General features: G+C 43.3%; 1 protein-coding gene and 1 pseudogene across 2 annotated transcripts in view; one reads left to right on the top strand and one right to left on the bottom strand.

The window, feature by feature from the left end:
• PPP1R13B (protein phosphatase 1 regulatory subunit 13B) overlaps positions 1 to 24,309 on the bottom strand; it is an 83,461-nt gene that overhangs the window by 29,541 nt on the left and 29,611 nt on the right. For both annotated transcript variants that reach the window (XM_029237015.1, XM_029237014.1), the window contains exons 2-4: positions 23,047 to 23,194; positions 17,976 to 18,095; positions 10,126 to 10,202 (exon numbers count right to left, since the gene is read on the bottom strand). In XM_029237015.1, the coding sequence (XP_029092848.1) occupies positions 10,126 to 10,202; positions 17,976 to 18,095; positions 23,047 to 23,194 (345 nt within the window). The remainder of the gene's footprint in view (positions 1 to 10,125; positions 10,203 to 17,975; positions 18,096 to 23,046; positions 23,195 to 24,309) is intronic.
• LOC114905091 lies at positions 1,426 to 1,697 on the top strand (annotated as a pseudogene).

The raw sequence follows: 24,309 nt of genomic DNA on the forward strand, positions 1-24,309 counted from the left end.
TACTGTAATAATAAATAAATAAACAAATAAATTGGATAGAATTGCTTTAAAAAGAATAAAAGAGGACTTCCAAGCCTGGGTGGTAGTTACCTGAGTGTCTGCTAAGTAATTCTTTAAACCATACATGTTTTACACATTCTTCTGTAAATTTATTTCTCAATTTAAAAAGTAAGAAATAAAGAAGAATTAGACCTAACAGCCAGTATCCCATCTTGTGATTTAATCATCACAAGATATTGGTTTAAAATTATAACTAGTTTTTTAAAGTATAACTGGATTCTCAAGAACAATGCCACTTCAAAGATGACAAACATCCCTAAGACAAAACTGACAAAATAATTAGGATAAAATCTGTTTATACTCACAAGATATTCTAGAACATTAAATCATTCCTCTTTTTTCCTACCTCTCTCCAAGGTTATAAACTTTCAGGTTTGGAGAGTATTTTTACTTGCTTATTTAGCAAACAAAGAAGTAGGTGATAATGATATCAAGGTACATTATAAGCATGTAGGTTTATTTTTATCACATAAAATATTCTGTAAAATTGAACCTCTCTAACATCTCATTGTGCTCTGGGACTCGTGTATTTCATATTCCAAAAATTACTAAGTCTTACAAATTAATAAGAGTCAATCAGATATCTAAAGCATATACTGGCTCCCACCCCCTGCAATACTACTACAATATGCTATTTTATCCTATATGTGAATCACTCATATGATTAAAATTCACTGATACCAATTCAGTGTGGTTTAACCACATTTATACCCAAGGCAAGTGGCTAGGCGCAGTTGGGGCTAGAAAGATCAACAGGAGAACAGGGCTATCAAAGAGCATGAACACCAATAAGAGAAACCAACTACACCCCGCATGAGTGCTACAAGCTGAGCATTATGGTAACTACTCCACCTCTCAGAATGTGGTCCACAAAACACGCTGAGCTACTCTCCTGATAGCAACAATTAAAAGGCAAGATAAAACATAAAAACCGGGCTTCCCTGGTGGCGCAGTGGTTGAGAGTCTGCCTGCCGATGCAGGGGACACGGGTTCATGCCCTGGTCTGGGAAGATCCTACATGCCGCGGAGCGGCTGGGCCCGTGAGCCATGGCCGCTGAGCCTGCGCGTCTGGAGCCTGTGCTCCGCAACGGGAAAGGCCACAACAGTGAGAGGCCCGCATACCGCAAAAAAAATAAAAAAACATAAAAAACCTATTTTTAAAAGCATCACCGAGCTGACACAGCAGGAAGGAAGCTACAGGGGCCAAAATAAAGAGACAGCAGAAGCTCTGGGCATTGAGGAAATATCAAAGCCACCTTATGCCCACCTGGAGACTTGCCCTCTGGAGCTGCTGAAGCCTGGCACTAAGAGAGAAGTATGGTTTTCTGGTAGTGACGACCTCCCCAAGAGAACACGCCTCTCGGAATGGATCTCCTTCATCCCTTTCCAGGAGAGAAGAGGAACACAAGAAGAAGTGCCTGGTGCAGAGCCCCAATTCCTACTTCATGGATGTGAAATGCCCAGGATGCTATAAAATCACCACCACCTGTAGCCATGCACAAACAGTAGTTTTGTGTGGCAGCTGCTCTACTGTCCTCCGCCAGCCTACAAGAGGAAGAGCAAGGCTTACAGAAGGATGCTCCTCCAGACGGAAGCAGCACTAAAAGCACCCTGAATCAAGAAGAACAGGAAACCATCCCAATAAACACATTTCAGATTTAAAAAAAAAAAAGAGAGAGAAAGACGAGACCAACCCAGGGTGGAGAGTCCAATAGGAGATGCCCATATACATCCAGGACCCCGATTCAGTGTGACAGTGAATGAGAAACAGCCTCAAACCCACAGATGGGAGCAGGAGAAATCTGCCCTCTCTCCATCACAGTCTGAGTGGAGGGGGACGACTCTGCTAAGAATCTATGAAGGCTTGACAGCTCTCATGCAAGCTTCAAGACCCACAAAGGGGACCACAGAGTGAGTCTATCTGCATGCCCAGTTACTGACCAAAGCAAATGCAAACCACTTGGGAAAATCCCACCTTCATCCAGACCTTAAAAATACTCACAGGTCAGGCTTCCCTGGTGGCGCAGCGACTGAGAGTCTGCCTGCCGATGCAGGGGACACGGGTTCGTGCCCCGGTCTGGGAAGATCCCACATGCCACGGAGCGGCTGGGCCCGTGAGCCATGGCCGCTGAGCCTGCGCGTCCGGAGCCTGTGCTCCACAACGGGAGAGGCCACAACAGTGAGAGGCCCGCGTACCGCAAAAAAAAAAACAAACAAAAACCTCACAGGTCAAGTTCCAAGGAAAATGAGAAGCTCATTGTCAAAAATCAAAGCACACAAAGATCATAAAACCATGACTTAAAGCCAGTAGAAGCGACATATGCAGAAACTGAAATTATTAGTTGCAGAATATGAAATGACTATGTTTAGTGTGTTTAAAGAAGAGAAGCTTAAAATATGACCAAAGAGTAACCAAGAAGAGGTGGAAAAGAACCAATTAAAACCTCTAAACTGAAAAATTTTTAATGACTGTTTAAGTCCACTTTACTGTAGTTGACATATAATAAACTGTACATATCCGAAGTGCACAATTTGACACGTTCTGACAAACATGCACACCATGAAACTATCACCACAATGAAGAAAATGGACAAACCCATCACCCTTAAAACCTCCTTGTGCTCCTTTGTAATCCCTCCCTCCCACCTCCCTCCAACCCCTTCCAAGGTCCCAGGTCCACAGGCAACTGCCGATCTACTTTCTCTTACTAGAAATTAGTTTACGTTTTCTCGAATTTTATATAAATGGAACTATACAGTGTGTACTCTTTTGTCTGGCTTCTTTCTTACAGCGTAATGATTTGAGATCCATCCATGGTGTAGCATGCAGCAGTGGTTCATTCTTTTCTTTTTTAAAAAATTTATTTATTTATTTTTGGCTGCGTTGTTGGGTCTTTGTTGCTGTGCGCGGGCTTTCTCTAGTTGCAGTGAGTGAGGGCTACTCTTTTGTTACAGTGCACGGGCTTCTCATTGCGGTAGCTTCTCTTGTTGCGGAGCACGGGCTCTAGGCACATGGGCTTCAGTAGTTGTGGCACGTGGGCTCAGTAGTTGTGGCTCACAGGCTCTAGAGCACAGGTTCAGTAGTTGTGGTGCGTGGGCTCAGTAGTTGTGGCTTGCAGGCTCTAGAGTGCAGGCTCAGTAGTTGTGGCACACGGGCTTAGCTGCTCCACGGCATGTGGGATCTGCCCAGACCAGGGCTTGAACCCGTGTCCGCTGCATTGGCAGGCGGATTCTTAACCACTGCGCCACCAGGGAAGCCCGGTTCATTCTTTTTTATTGCTCAGGAATATTGCATTGTATGGATATAACAGTTTTTTTGTCCATTCACCTGTTAACAGACATTAGGGTTTTTCTAGATTTTTGGCTACCACAAATCAAACTGCTATAACATTCATGTACAAGTTTATATGGACATCTGCTTTCCTTTCTCGTGTAAATACTTAGAAGTAGAACTGCTGTATCGTATAACAGATTTATGTTCAAGTTTTAAAGAAACTGTCCAACTGTGTTCCAGACCACACCACTTACATTCTCAGCAGCCGTGTGTGTCTCGCAGGCTCTCCACACCTCTGCCAGCACTTGCTATCACCAGTCTTTTTAGTTTTAGACATTCTGATGGATGCGTGGTAGTATCTCACTGTGGTTTTAATTTGTATTTTCCTAAAAACTAATGATGTGGAACATGTTTACACGTGCTTACTTGACATTCACATACCTTCTTTAGTGAAGCATCTATTCAAATATTCTGCCTGCTTCTTCTAAAACTGTTTTATTTTCTTAATGAGATTTGAGATTTCTTTTTATATTCTGAATATAGTTCCTTATCAGGTATAGTATTTGCAAGTATTTTCTCCCACACTGTGCCTTGTCTTTTCATAACAAGTAACACTAAAAGCATATTATATGTACTAACATCCAAATAAACACAGTGAAAGACAGAATTCATTAACTGAAAAATATATCTTAAGAAATTATCCAGAACACAGTACGAAGAGACAAAGAAAGTGAAAATATAAAAGAGTAATTAAGGATAAAATGAAAGATATAACATGTCTAATCAAAGTTCCAGAGAAGAAAAAAGAAAGAATGTGGAAGAAGATATACCTGTAGAGATAACAGTAGAGAACTTTCCAGCTATGTTGATAGATGCCAATCCTCAGAATCAGTAAGTTCAACAAATCCCAACAGGAGAAATTAACAGAAATGTACACTTAGTTCTTCTGCTCAAAACAGAGAATTATTTAATCCTAATTTCATTAAATCTCAAAACCACTATATGATAGTAAAGGGATTTTTGACATCAAATAATATAAAACCACAAAAACAGGAATGGAGACAACAAGAATGTTTGGAAGCTGGAGAGAGAATGGATGAGAAGTAACTGATCTAGTAGATCTGAGACAAACCTCAAGAGAGAAGAGGTGAAACTGGATGAAGAAGCCAGTTATATCACAGAACCTTCAAAGGGCTCAGGAATTGGCAAAACTATGTATCTCTGGAAAGGGGGATGAAATGTAAGGCACCTAAAATAAAGCAAACTGAGTGAAAGATATTTAAGAAGCAGTAAAATCCTTAGATCTCCTCCCCAACTCTATGATCTAGGTGACTGCCTCTCTCTTACCCTGGCGGAAGTCTAGAAGTTTATTCTCTAGACAATTGAAACGTTATCTGGCCTGGGAGATGACAGTCCCAGCTGAGTCCTGGGTACCATATGGAAAACAAGGAGACTAAGTGACCATATTAATAATAAATGCTTCCAGAAACAAACGAACACATATACAGTCAACTGATTTGACAAAGGTGCCAAGACAATTCAATGGGGAAAGGATAGTCTTTGCACCAAATGGTGCTGGGGTAATTGGATATTTACATGCAAAAGAATAAACTTGGCCCCCCTACTTCATACCATACACAAAAATTAACTCAAAATGGACCACAGACCTAAATATAAGAGCTAAAACTATAAAGCTCTTAGAAGAAAATATGGGGGGTGGGGGTACGATCAACTGGCCTTGGCAACTTAGTGGATGTAGAGGAATAGAGCAGAAACGGACTCAGATTTAGCCTGACTGGCTGAGAAAACAGCAAAGAAGTATAGATACTTTCAGGACACCTAAGTAAAATGCTTGCTTTCCTTCTGGGAGTCTGGAGTTTTGGTGCTTGCTAGACAGAGGCTGCCCACATGAGCAGCTCCCAATAAAACCCCAGGCCTCGGGGCTCTGACGAGCTTCCCTGGCAGACATTTCACACGTGTCACAATTAGCAGTTGGAAGAATTAAGTGCATCCTGTGTGACTCCACTGGGAGCAGACTCTTGGGAGCCTGGTTTCCTCAGATGTCACCCCGTGCCCCTCTTCCCTCTGTTGCTCTTGCTCTGTGTCCTCTGACTGGAGGAGGTTGCAGCCGTGAGCACAACCATAATGCTGAGCCCTGTGAATCCTCCAAGCAAATCACCGACACCGGGGGTGGTCTTGGGACCCCTGATACAGGCATACACAATGAGAATAAATCAATTTGCCTTTATACCATAAAGTTAAACAAGATCTTCCAAGTTCTGTTGGAAAAGTGAGTTCCAAATACTTACGACAGTGTGTACATATAACCTGGAGGTTCCCAAACTGGCAGGGCAACAGAGTCATATGGGGAGTCTTCCAGGACCACCTCACACTTACTGAATCAAAAGTTCTGCCAATGGGATCTGGGCCTTTCTTTTTTTTTTTTAATACATAAATTTATTTATTTATCTACTTTTAGCTGTGTTGGATCTTTGCTGCCATGCGCGGGCTTCTCTAGTTGTGGCGAGTGGGGGCTACTCTTCATTGCGGTGCACGGGTTCTAGGTGCACGGGCTTCATCAGTTGTGGCACGTGGGCTGAGTAGTTGTGGTGCATGGGCCTAGTTGCTCCATGGCATGTGGGATCTTCATGGACCAGGGCTCGAACCCGTGTCTCCTGCATAGGTAGGTGGACTCTTAACCACTGCACCACCAGGGAGGCCCGTGGGCCTTTATTTCTTAGACAACCTGACTTCATGACCTGCAATTTTAGGAGAGTAGAACTTTCGCAGCCTCCTGCCTCAGCAGCTGCTAATGGGCATGAATCACACCAAATCAGAGCCTGTCTTTCTCTTCCAACCCACAGGCTGCTGGATCTGTTCCTGGTTGCTGCAGCCCACAGACAGAAGGTTCACTGTGCCACCATTCTATATCCAGGATATACACAAAAACATTTTTGGAGAAGGACATTTTTAACATCTTATTAACTTTAAAAATGCACGTAGGGCTTCCCTGGTGGCGCAAGTGGTTGAGAGTCCGCCTGCCGATTCAGGGGACATGGGTTCGTGCCCTGGTCCGGGAGGATCCCACATGCCACAGAGTGGCTGGGCCCGTGAGCCGTGGCCGCTGGGCCTGCGTGTCCAGAGCCTGTGCTCCGCAACGGGAGAGGCCACGGCAGTGAGAGGCCCGCGTACCACCACCAAAAAAAAAAAAAAATGCATGTAAAAGTGCTTTGTAGACAATAAAGTACTTCACAAAGGTAATATATTATTAGGCTTAAAAGGCAGGTGTGTGTGCCATAAAACACAGTAACATCTTAGATGTCATGTTTCTAGGCCAGAGTTATACCTCCTCGCTAGCTCTCTACCTTCCTCTAATTATAAGCTCATGTAAAGGCTACAAACACATTTTTTTTTTTTTTGCGGTACGCAGGCCTCTCACTGCTGTGGCCTCTCCCGTTGTGGAGCACAGGCTCCAGACGCACAGGCTCAGCGACCATGGCTCACGGGCCCAGCCGCTCCGCGGCATGTGGGATCTTCCTGGACCGGGGCACGAACCCGTGTCCCCTGCATCGGCAGGCAGACTCTCAACCACTGCGCCACCAGGGGAGCCCTACAAACACATTTTTAATTTTGGTTTCAGGTTTCAGTTTTGTTGCTCTTGAAATGTAAACATCATTTCCATGTTAACAAGAAACAACTTCATCCTGGAAAAGATCACAGACCCATCACATCAAAACATCAAAACTCACCTTATTACATTATTGGAAGGGAATCCTTTCCTCCTGAGTCCCTTCCCTTTATCATATACACACATACCCCGCCTCAATACACAAAGCCTACTCAATGTATTTACTTCACCTTCCCTAAAGCTCAGGTCAGGAAATCTTAGAACTCAAAAGGATCTTCAAAATTCTGTTGTACAGGTAAGTTCTGAATGCTTCCGACAGTGGGTACATGTAACCTGGAGGTTCCCAAACCTGGCAGGGCAACAGAGTCATATAGGGAGTTTTCCAGGCCCATTCCAAACTTACTGAATCAAAAGTTCTGCCAGTGGGGCCTGGGCCTTTATTTCTTATGACTTTCTGAAGCACATATGCCTGACGGAACCCCACAAAGGCTCTAGATTTGGAGTGGACAAGTATATCAGAAGGCAGGAATAAGAAGAGGATTTGTGGAATGATCTTTAGAAATTGAAGGGTAAGGAAGGAGAATCCTTAATCTTGACATTAGGAATAGTTCTCCTTAAGTGGCACAAGGATTAGTACATTGGAACTAAAAAGAAGAAAATATAATCTAGTATACCACTTGGCTCTGCAGTGGCTAATATCTGAAAAATCTAAAATAATAAACACCATTAAATGGTTTTCAACTTTATAACCAATGTATAAACAAAGTATAAAGTCTTAACTATACTTAGATAAAAGTACACAAATATTATCAACATTGACAACATAAAAGTACAGCTGAGGGCTTCCCTGGTGGCGCAGTGGTTAAGAATCCGTCTGCCAATGCAGGGGACATGGGTTCGATGCCTGGTCTGGAAAGATCCCACATGCCGCGGAGCGACTAAGCCCGTGCACCACAACTACTGAGCCTGCTCTCTAGAACCCGCGAGCCACAACTACTGAGCCCACGTGCCACAACTACTGAGCCCACGTGCCACAACTACTGAAGCCTGCACGCCTAGAGCCCATGCTCCGCAACAAGAGAAGCCACCGCAATGAGAAGCCCGCGCACTGCAACAAAGAGTAGCCCCTACTTGCTGCAACTAGAGAAAGCCCGTGCTTAGCAACAAAGACCCAACACAGCCAAAAATAAGTAAATTAAAAAAAAAAAAAGGGCCTCCCTGGTGGCGCAGTGGTTGGGAGTCTGCCTACCAATGCAGGGGACACGGGTCCGGGAGGATCCCACATGCCGCGGAGCGGCTGGGCCTGTGAGCCATGGCCGCTGAGCCTGCGCGTCCGGAGCCTGTGCTCCGCAACGGGAGAGGCCACAGCAGTGAGAGGCCTGCGTACCTCAAAAAAAAAAAAAAAGAAAGAAAGAAAAGTACAGCTGAAAAAGCTGGAAGGTAGGACAGGAGGGAAGGGGAGATGGAGAAAAGGGAGGGGGTGCTAATACCCTCATCTTACAAGAAGGGAGGTCCAGAGACATGGTTTAAAGTTTATCATACAAAGAAATAGAGACTTAAGTATATCATTTAAAGTCACAATGGTAGCCAATAAAAGAAATAAAATCGGAAATCAATAATAGCGAGTTGGAAAGTACAGAGGCAAAGTAACTTGCTCAGACTTAGCTAGTTAGAAAGTTCTGAAGCCGTGTCTGAGCATGGGCCCTCCGCACTCCAGGCCGGTGCTTTTTCCAGTGTATAGCTGTGCCAAGCACATGCCAGGGGGTGACCCGCCCAAGGCTACACACCTAGTTAGTGGCAGAGCCAGAAAAAGAAACTAATTCTCCAGCCTGAAAATTATTTGGAAAACTTATTACTAAAACTTCCAGAAAAGACCATGGTGAAAATTTCTCATTCTTCCTTCTCTCATTCATTCACCCTCATTCATTCATTTCTGCTCATTCTTTTAACATGTATTTCTTAAAAAGAACCCTTTAGGACTTCCCTGGTGGCACAGTGGATAAGACTCAGTGCTCCCAATGCAGGGGGCCAGGTTCAATCCCTGGTCAGGGAACTAGATTCCACATGCATGCCACAGCTAAGGAGCCCATGTGCCACAACAAAGGAGCCTGCAAGTCACAAAGGAGCCCACCTGCTGCAACGAAGACCCGATGCAACCAAATAAAATAAATAAATATTAAAAAAAGAACGCTTCTACTTAGACAAAATTCCTCACCTATATCAATGTTAGGCCTATTCTCCAACTCTACACCATATGATAAAGGAAGTTCTCTTTCCTGGAGGCACCTATGAAGACTTCAACCCACCAGCCACTTTGTCTTTTAAGACCTGACAGAAGGATCAAGACATCAACACTGAAGATACGAAGCAAGTCTGCCTGCCCATCTCTTAGTCTAGAGACTAGACCATTTGCTTCCTGGAGACAGGCCATTGTCATGAGCACAGAGGCACACATGCAGCTGCTGCTCCAGGACATGCTGTGGGCGGCAACATGTAACGGGCATGGAGAGCACTGCTCTGCTTGAGACCATCCAGTGCATGCGCCATGGTGTGGACTGAAAAAACCATTACCACTCAAGTGACTGCCACTTTATAACTTCATAAAAATGTTTGAAATATTCAAAAGAAATGACAACTTCTGTGAAAATAAAGGGCAACCTCAGGAAAATGGAGTTGGGAAGCCACAATGGGGAGCTCTCACACACATACCACTAGACACTGGTGCAGATCCCAACAGGAAGAGATGTACTGTGCATCCCCAGAGGAAGTAACACCATTCTACTGCCACCAGCAGCAGGAAGAACGATCTCCTCTTTGCCTGACAACAATTCAGCCAATGTAAAGCCACCATACTTCAAACTCCCAGGTTCCTCCAACAGACTTTTTGTTGACAGCGGCCCCTCCCAACTTCCCCTTCTCCTCTAAAAAAGAGTTTCCTCTTGCTTTAGAGGACTGGGATGTGGTTGTCCAGAGCTGCGGGTCCTGAATTGCAATTCTTCACTGTTCCCAAATAAACTTGTTTTGCTGGTAAAATAATTGGCTGTTTTATTGTTTTCGGTTAGCACTACCCCAAAATTAATTCTTTAAAAATAAATTATAACCCCAATTCACTAGTACCTATAAAAAGCAATTAAAATTTTTCAATTTAATTCACTATTACTTACCCCATTTTCAGTGCGTTTTTCTCCAGGTACATTTATTACATTTCTCTGAGTTCTCTGCTCTTGGGTCTGATGGCCACCTAGAGAAATGAAGGCCAAACTTACTAAAAGACATACTAGAAAAGCGATATTTTATCATTTCTTCACTTATTCAAATATTTATTGAATACAAGTATAAAATACCAGGCTGGACAACTCAAAAATTAGTACAGTTGAAAAAATGTCTTATAATCAACCTGTATACATAAAGTTGTTTAAATGAAAATTTTTTCTAATATTCTATTTCAGAATTTTGAAATTGCTTTATATCAAAAAGTTTCTAACACTTAGAAAATGGTCAAGATGGTAAATTTTACGTTATGTGTGTGTGTGTATATATATATATTTTAGAATTAACTTTTACTTTTATTTCTCTTTTTCTTGACCTCATCAATTTTATTCTAAAGTTCTTTCTCATTTCCAAGAGATTCATATTCCAATGCCATGTTATCTTGTTCAGGATCACAAAATAATATGGGAATCTCACAATCTGTTTTACAAAATAGCAAAACTCTTGTCGTTGAACTGAATTAGCACAAATACATGTGTGATCAATGCCATTCACAAACTTAGATACCGAAGCTTATTAAGCCTTCTTTTAAAAGGAACAATATTTGAAGAATTCCTAAAGAAAACAGAGATGAAATTCCATGTCATCATACACAACAGGAACCCAAAGATGCTATACACCGTGTTCCCCTAACTCTCCCAGACCCTCACTACTTAGAAGGCTGACTGCTCCCTCTTCAAACTCACAGTGGAGTATCAGCCTCCCTTCCTGCCCTGCAAGAAAAGCTGCTGGACGTGGACCTGGAAGGAGCCTGGCTGCTGCTCTGGCTCAGGGCCCCTCTTCCTCAATGCTCACAGCCTCTGCAGACAGGGATGGGAAGGACCTGGGATCCCATCGATGGACCCTGAGCAGATACTCCAGGACCTGCCACTTGCTGGTCTCCATGTTGGCCCCGGAGACCCCACAGGAACTCGTAGGGGGTGGGGTCGCTGTGGGGCACCTGCCGGTACTCCAGGTAGCCCTCCTGCAGCCACACTTTGGTGAGCAGCTCCCTGGGCTCCCCATAGATGCAGTGCTGCTTCCTGCATACACCCCCATGACGCTCAGTGCTTCCCAGACCTCCTCCTCAGAGGCACATTCACCCTCCAGGAGGATCACAGCCAGAAGCATCACCAGGAGGCCAGCCTTGGGCGTGCTCTGCCCATCGGTCAGCATGGCATCCCAGGTGAGGCCCAGGGTGGGGACCAGGACATAGGTGTGCTTGCTGGGGTCCACCTCCTTCACGTCCATGCCACAGACCAGCTGCATGCACTCGCAGGCATGGCTGAAGACCACGGGGAAGTGGTCCCAATGGTCCCGGAGGATCATACTCAGCATCTCCGCCTTGGAGGTTGGCTCCTTGGTGCGATACTTGAGGAGCAGGAACCCCACCAGGTCAGCCATCAGCACACCAAGTGCCTCCTGGGACAAGGACTCGGCCTGGGTTGGGGGGTGGGCACGGACTGGGGAGGAGGAGGACGAGGGGGATGCAGCCTCCTCCCCCTCGGTCCCGAACAGCTGCGCCTCCACTGGGCCCTGGGCCTGGACTGGGGCCTGAAGGTCTGCCTCAGGCTTGCAGAGCTCACTCATCTGGACCAGGGGCCTGATGACTGGGGTCGGGCCGCCGACAGGAGTGTGGGCAGGGGTGACAGATGGGGATCATGGGCAGGTCTTCTTCTGAGGGGTGCTCTCGGGCCTCACAGGGGCGCCCCTCCTGGGCGGCCTGTCCCCTGCCAACCTCACCTTGACTCCTGGCACTGCCTGGGTCTCCTCTGCTCTGTGACCTGAGGACACGGTCCTCAGACCTGGGCCTTCGCCTTCCGGTTCCTGGAGCCCTGTTGGGTCCTGGATGAAATGCTGGCTGGAACAGGCTACCTCCCGGTCAGCTCTGAGCCTCCGACCAGCTGCACCCCGTGCAGAGAGTGACTCTGTACCCCAGACTGGAGGCTGGGTGGGAGATGCAGCACCCCTGACTGCAGGGGAGGGTCCAAGAAGAAACACACCTTCCAGTGGTGCCTCTTTGCCCACAGCCAGACTTCAGAGTTTCTTCTCTGTTATTTTACCACAATTAATTTTTATTAAAAATTAAAGCTTGGACTTCCCTGGTGGCACAGTGGTTACAAATCCAGCTGCCAATGCAGGGGACACGGGTTTGAGCCCTGCTCCGGGAAGATCCCACATGCGGCAGAGCAACTAAGCCCGTGCTCCACAGCTACTGGGCCTGCGCTCTAGAGTCCGCGAGTCCCAACTACTGAGCCCGCGTGGCACAACTACTGAAGCCCGTGCGCCTAGAGCCCCTGCTCCGCAACAAGAGAAGCCACTGCAATGAGAAGCCTGTGCACTGCAACGAAGAGTAGCCCCCGCTCGCCGCAACTAGAGAAAGCCTGTGCACAGCAACGAAGACCCAACGCAGCCAAAGATAAATAAATAAATTTATTTAAAAAAAAATCTTACTCTTTTTATGTATAAAGCAAAGCTACTGGGTACATAAACAGATATACAGTACATCTGATGGGGGAAGACAGGAGCAAGTAAGAATACTATATCCAGTAAAGGGCCCTTAGGGAGGTGATAATGAAAAATGAGGTTAAACAAATGGAAATGACAGAGTATGCCACCGAACACAGTCGAATATACAATAGCCATTTCATCACAGCTATTATATTTCCTATTAGCAGAAATTACGCATACACACATCCTAGACTACAGCATCTATCAGTTTACAGGGTAAATTAAATTCTTAGTTACCAGTACTTTTAAGAAATAAGGTACTCGGGTTAATTTAATATTCTATCATTGATGCCTCTTGCAAACAGCAAGCCATCAAATTAGAATACTATAGAACACACAACATTGAAATTATATCAAGTGCCACTTAATCTTTGATGGTAAAGAAGAAACTTGATGATCTTGCATTCTGGAGTCAGAAAGTAATAGTAAGAGCTGACACTTAGTGAGCACTGCGCCAGGACGCCTCATTAACTGCCACCACAACCCAATGCACCCGCACGTAAGGAAACGGAGGCACAGGGATGGAAGTCACTTGCCCAAGGTCCAAACTGAGTAAGCAGCAGGGCCGGTGCTGAACCCAGGAGGCCTCGCTCCAAACTCCATCACACCAGCCCCCGGATTCTAGCTTACACTCTGCACATGACCTGCACCGAGTTACTTTACACATTAAGCTTCTGTTCCCCCAGGTATACAAGGTGATTGAAGGAAATGTCCTCCACACTCTCCTCTAGCTTCCATATAGAGAATTCCTACTCTTTTAAGTCAGGGTTGTCCTTTACTTCTTGTTATATCTTATAGTTCTACAGGCAATAAATACTCAAATGAAACTCCTTTTAAACAATATATATCGGTGACAACTGGCTTGTCCTCAGCTCTGTGGGGAGCAGAGAGGAAACATGAGTCTTGGATCTTCACCTCTGGCTGCTTAGAATATAAGCTGGAGGGCTTCCCTGGTGGCGCAGTGGTTGAGAGTCCGCCTGCCGATGCAGGGGACACAGGTTCGTTCCGCGGTCCGGGAAGATCCCACATGCCGCGGAGCGTCTGGGCCCGTGAGCCATGGCTGCTGAGCCTGCGCGTCCGGAGGCTGTGCTCCACAACGGGAGAGGCCACAACAGTGAGAGGCCCGGGTACCGCAAAAAAAAAAAAAAAAAAAAAAAAAGCTGGAGGAGAAGTTCAGTGAACAGAAATAAAACGGAACACAGCACCCAATGAGAGCTGTTCTACCTGCCACCTTTCTTCTTGAGCTCTGAGAGAGAGGCAGAACATGCAGAAGCACAGGCAGAGGAAAAAGGGAAGAGGGTGGAGCATCACAGCTGGAGGAAGATGGAATTCTGAGTTAGGGCACGACAGGGAATGAATATGCAACTAAGAATATGGTGGAAGAGAGAAAGAAGAGACAGTGAGGTTGAGGAGATGAGCAGGGTCCCATTACAAATGCCATCAAAGCTAAGCTGAGGAGTACTAAATAGGGAAGCAGGGACTTTGCTGAAAGTTGTGAAAAGTGATGAGAGTCGTGTGATGAATTTGGTTCTTCCAATCCTGACCAACCCTCCATACCAGCCCGGGTCGAGAAAGGTGTACTCCCTGGCACCACTCCCCTCGGAGCCTCCTTCATCCTGGTCTCCTGCCTTCAGTGCAGCAGCTCTGTACTCTCCCCTCCAGGTCTGACTCCCTCTTCAAGGCCCTCGTCTCGAGCGCCATCCCCCTGGGACGCATTGTCTCCCTAACCTCAAACAGCTCAGCATCCAGCTCTTCCACTGTCTCAGGTGTACTTGCCACGTCAGCACAACGAGACTGAGCAGCATCCGGTGTGACAATGAAGGTCAACTGGAAGGTCAGTGCTGTCCCATTCCTTGTAACTCTAGACAGTTCTCTCAAGTATCCCTAACGCTTCCAGACTTTACAGAGTGAGAACAATATAAGACCTTCCCCCCATTCCACCATCCTGGGGCAGTAAGGGTTATGTACATATATTATAGTGATTGAAGTAAAATACAAGACTTCTCAGTTAACTCCAGGGTATAAATGCTTGGAGCACTCAGGTAGAGAGTTAAAGTAAGTTCTTAGCACTAGAACAGCGCTAACTGCCAGCTAGTCTAATCCTCCTCAGGAGTCCGTCCAGAGAGGCAGGGCCCTTTTCTAAGGTAGAAGTGGATGAAGAGCTAGGCCTGGAGTCTTGGTCTCCTGGCTCCAGATGACCAGCACCCAGTGGAATAAAAACGAGAAGTAGGGCTTCCCTGGTGGTGCAGTGGTTGGGGGTCCGCCTGCCGACGCAGGGGACGCGGGTTCATGCCCCGGTCCGGGAGGATCCCACGTGCCATGGAGCGGCTGGGCCCGTGAGCCATGGCCGCTGAGCCTGCGCATCTGGAGCCTGTGCTCCGCGTCGGGAGAGGCCACAACAGTGAGAGGCCCGCGTACCGCAAAAAAAAAAAACCAAAAAGACCAGAAGTAATGATGCATTGTGAAAAACAGCATGATATTTACAGCTATGGGAAGATGATTTTAAAGCAGACAGTAGCTCATCCTAGGGGCAAAATATCCTTTAATTAAAAATACAGGGACTTCCTTGGTGGTCCAGGGGTAAAGAATCCGCCTTCTAATGCAAGGACGCAGGTTCGATCCCTGGTCAAGGAACTAAGATCCCACACGCCATGGGGCAACACGCCACAACTACTGAGCTTGCGCACCTCAACGAGAGAGCCCGCATGCCACAAACTACAGAGCCCATGCACCCTGGAGCCCGTGCACCACAACTAGACACAGAAAAACCTGCATACCACTAGAGAGAAGCCCGTGCACTACAACGAGGAACCCATGCGCTGCAACAAAGACCTGAAGTAGCCAAATAAATAAATAGGTATTAAAAAAAAAATACAGCTAGGGACTACCCTGGCGGTCCAGTGCTTAAGACTCTGTGCTTCCAATGCAGAAGACGTGGGTTCAACCCCTGGTCGGGGAGCTCAGATCCCATAAGCCATGTGGCTCAGCAAAAAATAAATAAATAAAGAGGGATAACTTGTAATAAAGGAATCTTCTTTTTACAAAAGGATGTCCTTTCATTGTTTTTTTTTTAAATACCAGAAGTAATCCATAATCACCGTTAAATAACAAAGGTTTCTTTCTTAACTGTACAGTGTATATGCTTTCCAAAAAAAAGATTCCCTTATTTTAAATTTTAATTAAAAAATAAGTAGTTTATGGGAAATTGGTATTGACATATACACACTGCTATATATAAAATAGATAACTAATAAGGATTTACTGTATAGCACAGGGAACTCTACTCAGTACTCTGTAATGGCCTATTTGAGAAAAGAATCTAAAAAAGAGTGGATATATGTATATGTATAATAGATTCATTTTGCTGTATACCTGAAACTAACACAACATTGTAAATGTACTATACTCCAATAAAATTTTTTTTTAAAAAGTAGTATATTCCTATCATTCAAAATTCAAAAGGAAACAGGCTTCTCTGGTGGTGCAGTGGTTGAGAATCCGCCTGCCAATGCAGGGGACATGGGTTCGAGCCCTGGTCCAGGAAGATCCCACATGCCGCAGAGCAACTAGGCCCGTGCACCACGACTACTAAGCCTGCGCTCTACAGCCCACGAGCCACAACTACTGAGCCTGCACACCACAACTACTGAAGTCCGCGTGCCTAGAGCCCATGCTGTGCAACAAGAGAAGCCACCTCAATGAGAAGCCCGCACGCCACAACGAAGACCCACACAGCCAAAAATAAATAAAATAAATTTTTTTAAAAAATTCAAAAGGAACCAAAAGATATAAATGACCAATTTTCCCTCCCTCCTTCCCCTACCCAGCAGCCTTCCCCCCAGGCTAGCCATGTTACCAGTTTCTTACTTATCGTTCCAAAGATATTTCATACACACAAGCCAACACAGAATACGTCATTACTCTTTCATCTCTGTTACACAGGAGGCAGCATGTGTGTACACTGTGCTTATTCAAGTGACAAGTGCAGGAAGTGGTTTGGGACAGGGCACAGAGCAGATGTACTCCGGTTTCTTCAGCCGACGCCCCTGGAGGCATTGAAGGCTGCTCCTACCAGCAGTGCCCATGAGTTACACTATGTATATGTCATTTTCTATGTGTGCAGACACAGCTTTAGGATAAATTCTCAAAAGTGAGATTGCTGGGTGAAAGGTTTCATGCTTTTGTAAGCTTAACAGATACCACCAAACTGCCCTCTACAGAAGCTGCCAACAATGTGGAAGACTGCCTGTTTCTCAGCGTTCTTGCCAACACTGTGTTATTAAATGTTCTAATCTTGGCCACGTGACAGGTGAAATAGAGTATCTCAGTGTTTTTCCTACATTTCTTTTATTAGGAGTAAGGCTGAACTTCTTTGCATATATTTCTGGGTCATGAATATTTCCTTTTCTGTGAACATCGGGTTTGTATATTTTTTTTTTACTGTTTTTTTCTTATCATTTTACGTAAAGGAAATTAGCCCTTTGCAATATGAGCTATACATGCTGTTTCCCAGTTTATAATTTGTCTTTTGACCTTGCTTTAATGTGGTTACTGCCATGCAAAGAGGTTTTTTTTGGTTTTTTATTTTAATAATTCGGTTTGTCTTTTCTATTATGGTTTAGAGTTAGTTACACTTAGGCCTTGTTCCTTTTTTTTTTTTTTTTTTTTTGGCCACACCGCGCAGCTTGCAGGATCTCAGTTCCCCAACCAGGGACTGAACCCAGGCTGTGGCAGTGAAAGCCCGGAATCCTAACCACTAGGCCACCAGAGAACTCCCCACTTAGGTCTTGTTCTGATTTTTCTGTTTTTCTTTCTCTCTCCATATACATGTATGTGTATGTATACACATATATAGATACTATATAAATATATATATATATTTCCCAGAATTTTTATGATCCTTTCATGGTTTCATTTATTCTTAAAATCTAGAGATTTCATCCATGTGATATTTATCAAAAGCAATCCCTTTCAACAGCAGGTCCCCTTACATGTTTCAGTGCATTACGTGACTAACTTAGGATCCTGAAGAGGAGGCTGAAAGTGTGAAATAATCATAAACTGCAATAACAGAGGTCAAAAAACCTGTGAGATACCAACTCTCCCTCTCACCACTTGTAAGTGAAGGGGGAAAATCATGTGAATAATTTAATATTTACTCCTGTTAATTCTTAAATTAATTTTAATTAATTTAATGTTTAAATTAACTTTTATGGCAAAAATTAGCAAATGGGGGAAAAAAGCACTTATCTACCTTGTTCACTGCTCTCGGTTGGGGAATCTTCATGTCGAAGAAAAAATTTCACTTCTTCCCTTCGTGGCCCCCACTTCTGAAGATGTTCATACATCATATAATCAAAGGGTATGGGACGCTCTAGGAAAAAAACAAACAAAAAATCTTACTTTTCTCAGAAACAAACAAAATGACTTGTACCAAAAGTAAAAAATGAATAAAAATAATTTAAAATAAATGTACACATATATTAGAATTCAAGGATATTATAAGCACTGAATTTTAACTTTAATAAAGTGAAAACAAGACCATGAAGGGGAAATAATTTAGGTAACATATAAACACAAAGAAGTAAACATAAAAGCAATTTTGCACATTAAATGGGGAACAGTGAAAAAAATGTCCTTTAGTATATTTATCATGAAGCAGTATGCCTCCCACTCTTTCAAAGAAACACATTAACAAATTGGCTGAATCTTGTTATTCATTAAAATGTTACAGGTGGCAATCAGATGTATAAAGGCTTGACAACGCACTTGCTGGCAATACAGCTAGCCCACACAAACACTTGTACATGAATGTTCACAGCAGCAATATTCATAGTAGCCAAAAAGTGGAAACAACCCAAGTGTCCATTAACTGATGAAAGGATAAATAAACTGTTGTATATCATACAATGGATATTTGCAGCCAAAAAAAGAAATTAAGTATTGATACATGCTACAACATGGATGAATCCTGAAAACATGCTAAGAGAAAAAAGCTAGATCAAAAAGTCACACATTAAAAAATAAATAATTTTTTTAAAAAGTCACATATTATATGATACAATTTATATGAGATGCCTAAAATAGTCAAACACATAGAGCCAGAAAGTAATACAGTGGTTGCCTGAGGGAGGAAGGAATGGGGAGGTACAGAGTTTGGAGATAGTTGCACAACACTGAGAATGTCCTAAAAACCACGAAGTTGTACACTAAAATGGGGATTTTTATGCTATGTGAATTTTATCTGAATTAAAAGGAAATCTTGAAATGTTCCCACTGCTGCTTGTGCTTGAAAGCGAGAAAGGATATCGGCAAGTTCCAAGGCTCACAGCAAACGGCCTGGCGTGGGAGAGGAGCAGGACAAAACCGAACCATATTTTGGCTCCTTTCAACACAGGAGTATGTCTGGGCAAGAGGCTCCTCCTGCTCAGCCTGAGTCAGGCACTGAGTCAAGAGAAAGAGCTGTGCAAGCTGCAGCCTTGTCATACATTCAAGGTGTGATTTACTGTTCAGTCCTAGATAAGTGCCAGACTTCCGTAAGGAAGAAAACCCCACCATTCATAGAAATGCAGCGCACATTGTGCTGCTGCCGTTTCATCTTCCTACATGTGCAGGCAAGCTTTGCCTATTCAGCCAACATCAAGGGCAAGGACATAAATCATCTCATCTCAGTTGAAAATGAAGTCTGTGTGTGCTTAGTTCAACTCTGAACTGAGTATTTGTACAACGAAAAGCAAGCACAAACTGAACACTAATGAAGTAATATCATTCCATATTTTTAGTTTTGAAAGTAACACTTTTTATGGATATAGGCCTATAAAAAAGATTTTTAAGAACTTGTATATTGTAGTTTTATAGCTGTGAGGCCCATGTTTAAGCCTAATCGTGTCCCTTGGTTTTACATAAAATTGTGTCTTAGGCCATATTTTTATTCATATTGCTTTGGCTTACAAATTTTTTTCACATTAATTAAAATCAGTTTACAATCCCCACTTAAATCTACCAAGTCTGAGCATAACTTTATAAAGTTAAAACTCCAATTTTGCCTTAAAGCCAGTTATTGAAAAAAATGTTTCCCTTTATAAATAAAAAAATTTTAAAGACTAACTTCAAGAAAAGCAAGCTAAGCTTCACTACCTTTTTTAAATAAGAAGGGTTAACTAAAACGTATTTCTGTTTTAAAGCGAAAACAAAACTACCCCAAATGTATCATGTAGAATTAACAGCATACTATACCTCATTAGCATCTTATGTAATGGAGAAATCTATGATAAGACTTTCAGCCATTCTTGGATAAGGCAAAAAGAAAATCAAGTAGGAAATTTCACAAAAAGAAAAACTGAAGGTCCTACCTACACTCCTGATTTGCATTAGAGCTAACATACTCGAGGAAGGGAACCACAAAAAGATCAGGATAATAAGCTGGCCAAGTTAACAGACTGTTACGGGCTGGGTTGTGTCCCTTCACACACAAATTCATATGCTGAAGTCCTAACCCCTAGTACCTCAGAATGTGACCTTATTTGAAGACAGGATCTTTAAAGAGGTAATAAGTTAAAATGAGGTCCTTAGGGTGCACCCTAATCCAAATGACTGGTGTCCCTTTAAGAAGAGATTAGGACACAGATACAGACGGAAGGCCATGTAAGGACACAGGGAGAAGACTGCTGTCTACAAGCCAAGGAGAGAGGCCTCAGGAGAAACCAACCTTGCTGACACCTTGATCTCAGACCTCTAGCCTCCAGAATTGTGAAAAGATAAATTTCTCTTATTTAAGCCACCCAGTTTGTGTTACTTTGTTATGGCGGCCTGAGCAAAGTAATACACAGATCCACAGAGAAATACTCTCTTCTCAAAAGCACTGACAATTACATTGGAGTATCATATTTCTGAATACTGATGACATGAGTATACCATGTGTTATGGATGCAATCATTTTTATGCAAAGCGTTCTCCAAAATCTGAATATTACCTTAAGGGTTCCTCTGGGGTAAAAAAGACTGAGAAAGGCTGTGCTTTTTCCCCTTCCTTTGAATCTCATCCACCACCATCTCTTCAAGACCTCGCTTTGCTGCTCCAATTTACTCAATGATTTAAGTGTTTACTCAGGGCCTATTATGAGAAACAGGCTGGGCACTGGCGGTATGATGGTGAACAAACAAGTTCCTGCCTTCAGGAATTTTAGTCCAATAAGACAGAGAGAGATGAAAGCTACCATATTATGTTTTGATAAATACAATGACAGTACTGGAGCAAAGGGGAGGGACCCTTAACACACTCTGAGATTCAAGGAAGGGATGAGAGGCAAAGGTGCGTGGGTGCTAGGGACTGCTCTAGACAGTGGGAGCAGTGGCTGTGACCCTCTGTGCTCCGAGGAGGTAGGCCTCATTCCTGATGAGGCTAGACCACAGGTTATGATTTCAGATGGCCCTGGAGCCAAGGACTGCAACAAATGAGTGACTCAAGCGGCCAGGGACCACTGGGGCTCTCCCAGACTAATATAAGGGGCAGATAAGGAATAAGAAGTGACAGCAAGCCACAAAAAGCAAGAGTGCTAAGAGGCTAGAGAAGAGCAAACAATGATGGAATGACCAGGCTCTAACATTAGTCCTCTAAAAACTGCAATTACTTAACACCCCTCTTCCTGTAGCTGATATCAGACTGATAACTGAGGACCTGGCCTCTTACTTCTACTTTAGTAAATAGTCCACCATTTATCAAAGTCAAGTTTCTCTCAATGTGTCCTTAAAGTTTTTACTCTGAATCTGAAGGATAACATTAAAAGCACAAGACTTTGGAAGAAAATATTTACAAGTCATACACCTAATAAGGGACTTGTATCTACAATATATAAAGAACTCTTACTGGGGATGTAATGTACACCATGGTGACCAGAGTTAACAATACATACTGCAGGGACTTCCCTGGTGGCGCAGTGGTTAAGAATCTGCCTGCCAATTCAGGGGACATGGGCTCGATTCCTGGTCCGGGAAGATCCTACATGCTGCGGAGCAACAACTACTGAGCCTGTGCTCTAGAACCTGTGAGCCACAACTAATGAGCCCATGTGCCACAACTACTGAAGCCCACGCACCTACAGCCCATGTTCTGCAATGAGAAGCCACTGCAATGAGAAGCCCACGCACCACAATGAAAAGTAGCCCCCACTCGCTGCAACTAGAGAAAGCCTGTGCACAGCAACGAAGACCCAATGCCACCAAAAATAAATTAAAAAAAAAACATACTGCATATTTGAAGTTGCTAAAAGAGTAGACCTTAAAAGTTCTCATCACAAGAAAAAATATTCTGTAACTGTGTGCAGTAATGGATGCTAACTAGACTTACTGTGGTGATCATTTCACAATATATACAAATATCAAATAATTATATAGTACATTTCAAACAAATAAAATGTTGTATGTCAATTATACCTCAATTAAAAAATTATTTTTAAAAAGTGTAAGAATTCACTGATTATCCCTAAGTGTCCTTTAAACACATCCATCTGGACACCCACCTCATATACAGCATGTTCCAAATGACCACTCTCTTGCTTCCTGACTCAGACCCATCCATGCACACAGCTACCTCCTTCCACACGCTGTCAGAGCAGGTGGCCTTGCCAGTCTAGTTCCCACCCTCCTGGGCCCCTCCTCTCAGTGCTGTCTGAGGAGCACGCCTTCTCCATGCTCTTCTCTTGTCCTTCCCTCACACTGCTCCCCTCGCCTGGTGTATCCTATCCCAGTTCAATTCCACATCTCCGTGAGAATCCACATTATTTTGCAGAATTTTCTGTATTCGGTAATTATATTACCTACACTGATCATCTCTGCCCAGCTAGCTGACAAATCCTTAAATGTAAGAGCCAGTATTAACTCTTCTCAACTTAATAAACAAATATGTATGAAGCACTTACTATTTAAAAGGCTTTGTACACAGGGGAACACGATAGTGTTTTTGTCTTCGTGAAGTTATTGTAGGGAGAAGAAAAGCAGATGAACAACCTGACATGCAACAAACAAAACACTGTAAGGTCTCAGTGGACAGAGAACTCTCGTTTGGTCAGTAGTGATGTCAGAAAGCCTTCACACAAGAACCAGATCTGCTTTCCCAGCTTCTTCCACATGGCTACGGTGAGGGTCAAATCACAGAACACACTTCTTTGCAAACGGCATTTATAACATCCTATCCTCATGCGATAAAATAGTTTTTACTTTACTCAATTCCTTATTACCTCAGATAACAAAGAACCAGAAACAACATTCTGTATTCAATAAACACTGGATTTCATGTACTTAGTCATCTTTATAGAGCCTAATACATACCATTTCCTCTCCACACTTCAGCTAAATGGCAACTGCCTTCTCCAGGTTCCTTGCAAAATTCTACAACATCCCGACATGTTGTTTCTGGTGTTATGGGAACTTCTGTTAAAATCTGTTCATTGTTGCTCAAGAACACGGTTAATATCATCTGTAAGAGAAAGATTAAATTAAAGCTACAACTTAGAGTCATCCATCAATAAAGAGATTAATCTGTAAATTAAAAGTGATCCCCCCACCACCCCACTCCCCCACTGCCACTCTGCCCTGCCAGAATGCTTATGGGACAGGTTAAACTGATCCTAAAGTTCATGTAGAAAAATTAAAATATAAGACAAGTCAGGAAAATGCCAAAAGAGGAGTATTAGAAGGAAACCAGCACTACTAGATATTATAAAGCCTCAAAACAGTATGGCAATAGCACATAAATAGATCAACGGGACAAATTACAAAGTCCAGAAACAGAAAATGGTAAATGATGAAGCAGGTATCTCAAAACTGAGGAAGGAAAAGACTATATTATGAATGATGCCTGAGCAATTAAAATACCCATCTGGAAAAAGTGATTCACATTGCACATCATACACAAGCATAAGTTCCTAATAGATCAAAATATTTAAATATAAATCACAAAATGGTAAAGATTCCAGACTAAAACTGGGTAAATTCCTTTTTATAACCTTGGAGTACAGAGCCCTTTCCACCTATGACTCAAAAACCAGACACCACAGAAAAAGATATATTCAGGTAATAAAACACAGGGATCTTTTACAAAGCAAAAAAGACTAACTGGGGAAAAATACTTGTAACTAATATCACATATAAAAAGCCAATCTCCTCAATATATAAAAGGCTCCTAAAAACTGGTACCAGAAAGACCAAAAATCCAATTTATTTTTAAAAATTGACTGAAGAAATAATATATCACAGTAAAAGAAATGAAAATGGTCCTTAAATGAAGGTATATTATAATGTATTTGAAAAGTTAAAAAATAAAAATTGTCCAGCATTATTTTAAAAAAACTTTAAAAAACCCTACCACTTTGATCTAAGAACTCAAGAGATTGTATCGTAAGGGATTTTTAAAAAACATTACTCCTAAAGTAAAATTTAAACCAAAGATTTTTTTTTTTTTTTTTTTTTGCGGTACACGGGCCTCTCACTGTTGTGGCCTCTCTCATTGTGGAGCACAGGCTCCGGACGCACAGGCTCAGCAGCCATGGCTCACGGGCCTAACCGCTCCGTGGCACGTGGGATCTTCCCGGA

The sequence above is a fragment of the Monodon monoceros genome, unplaced genomic scaffold (assembly GCF_005190385.1).
Source record: "Monodon monoceros isolate NGI ecotype Baffin Bay Population unplaced genomic scaffold, NGI_Narwhal_1 Super_Scaffold_21, whole genome shotgun sequence".
NCBI lineage: Eukaryota > Metazoa > Chordata > Mammalia > Artiodactyla > Monodontidae > Monodon > Monodon monoceros.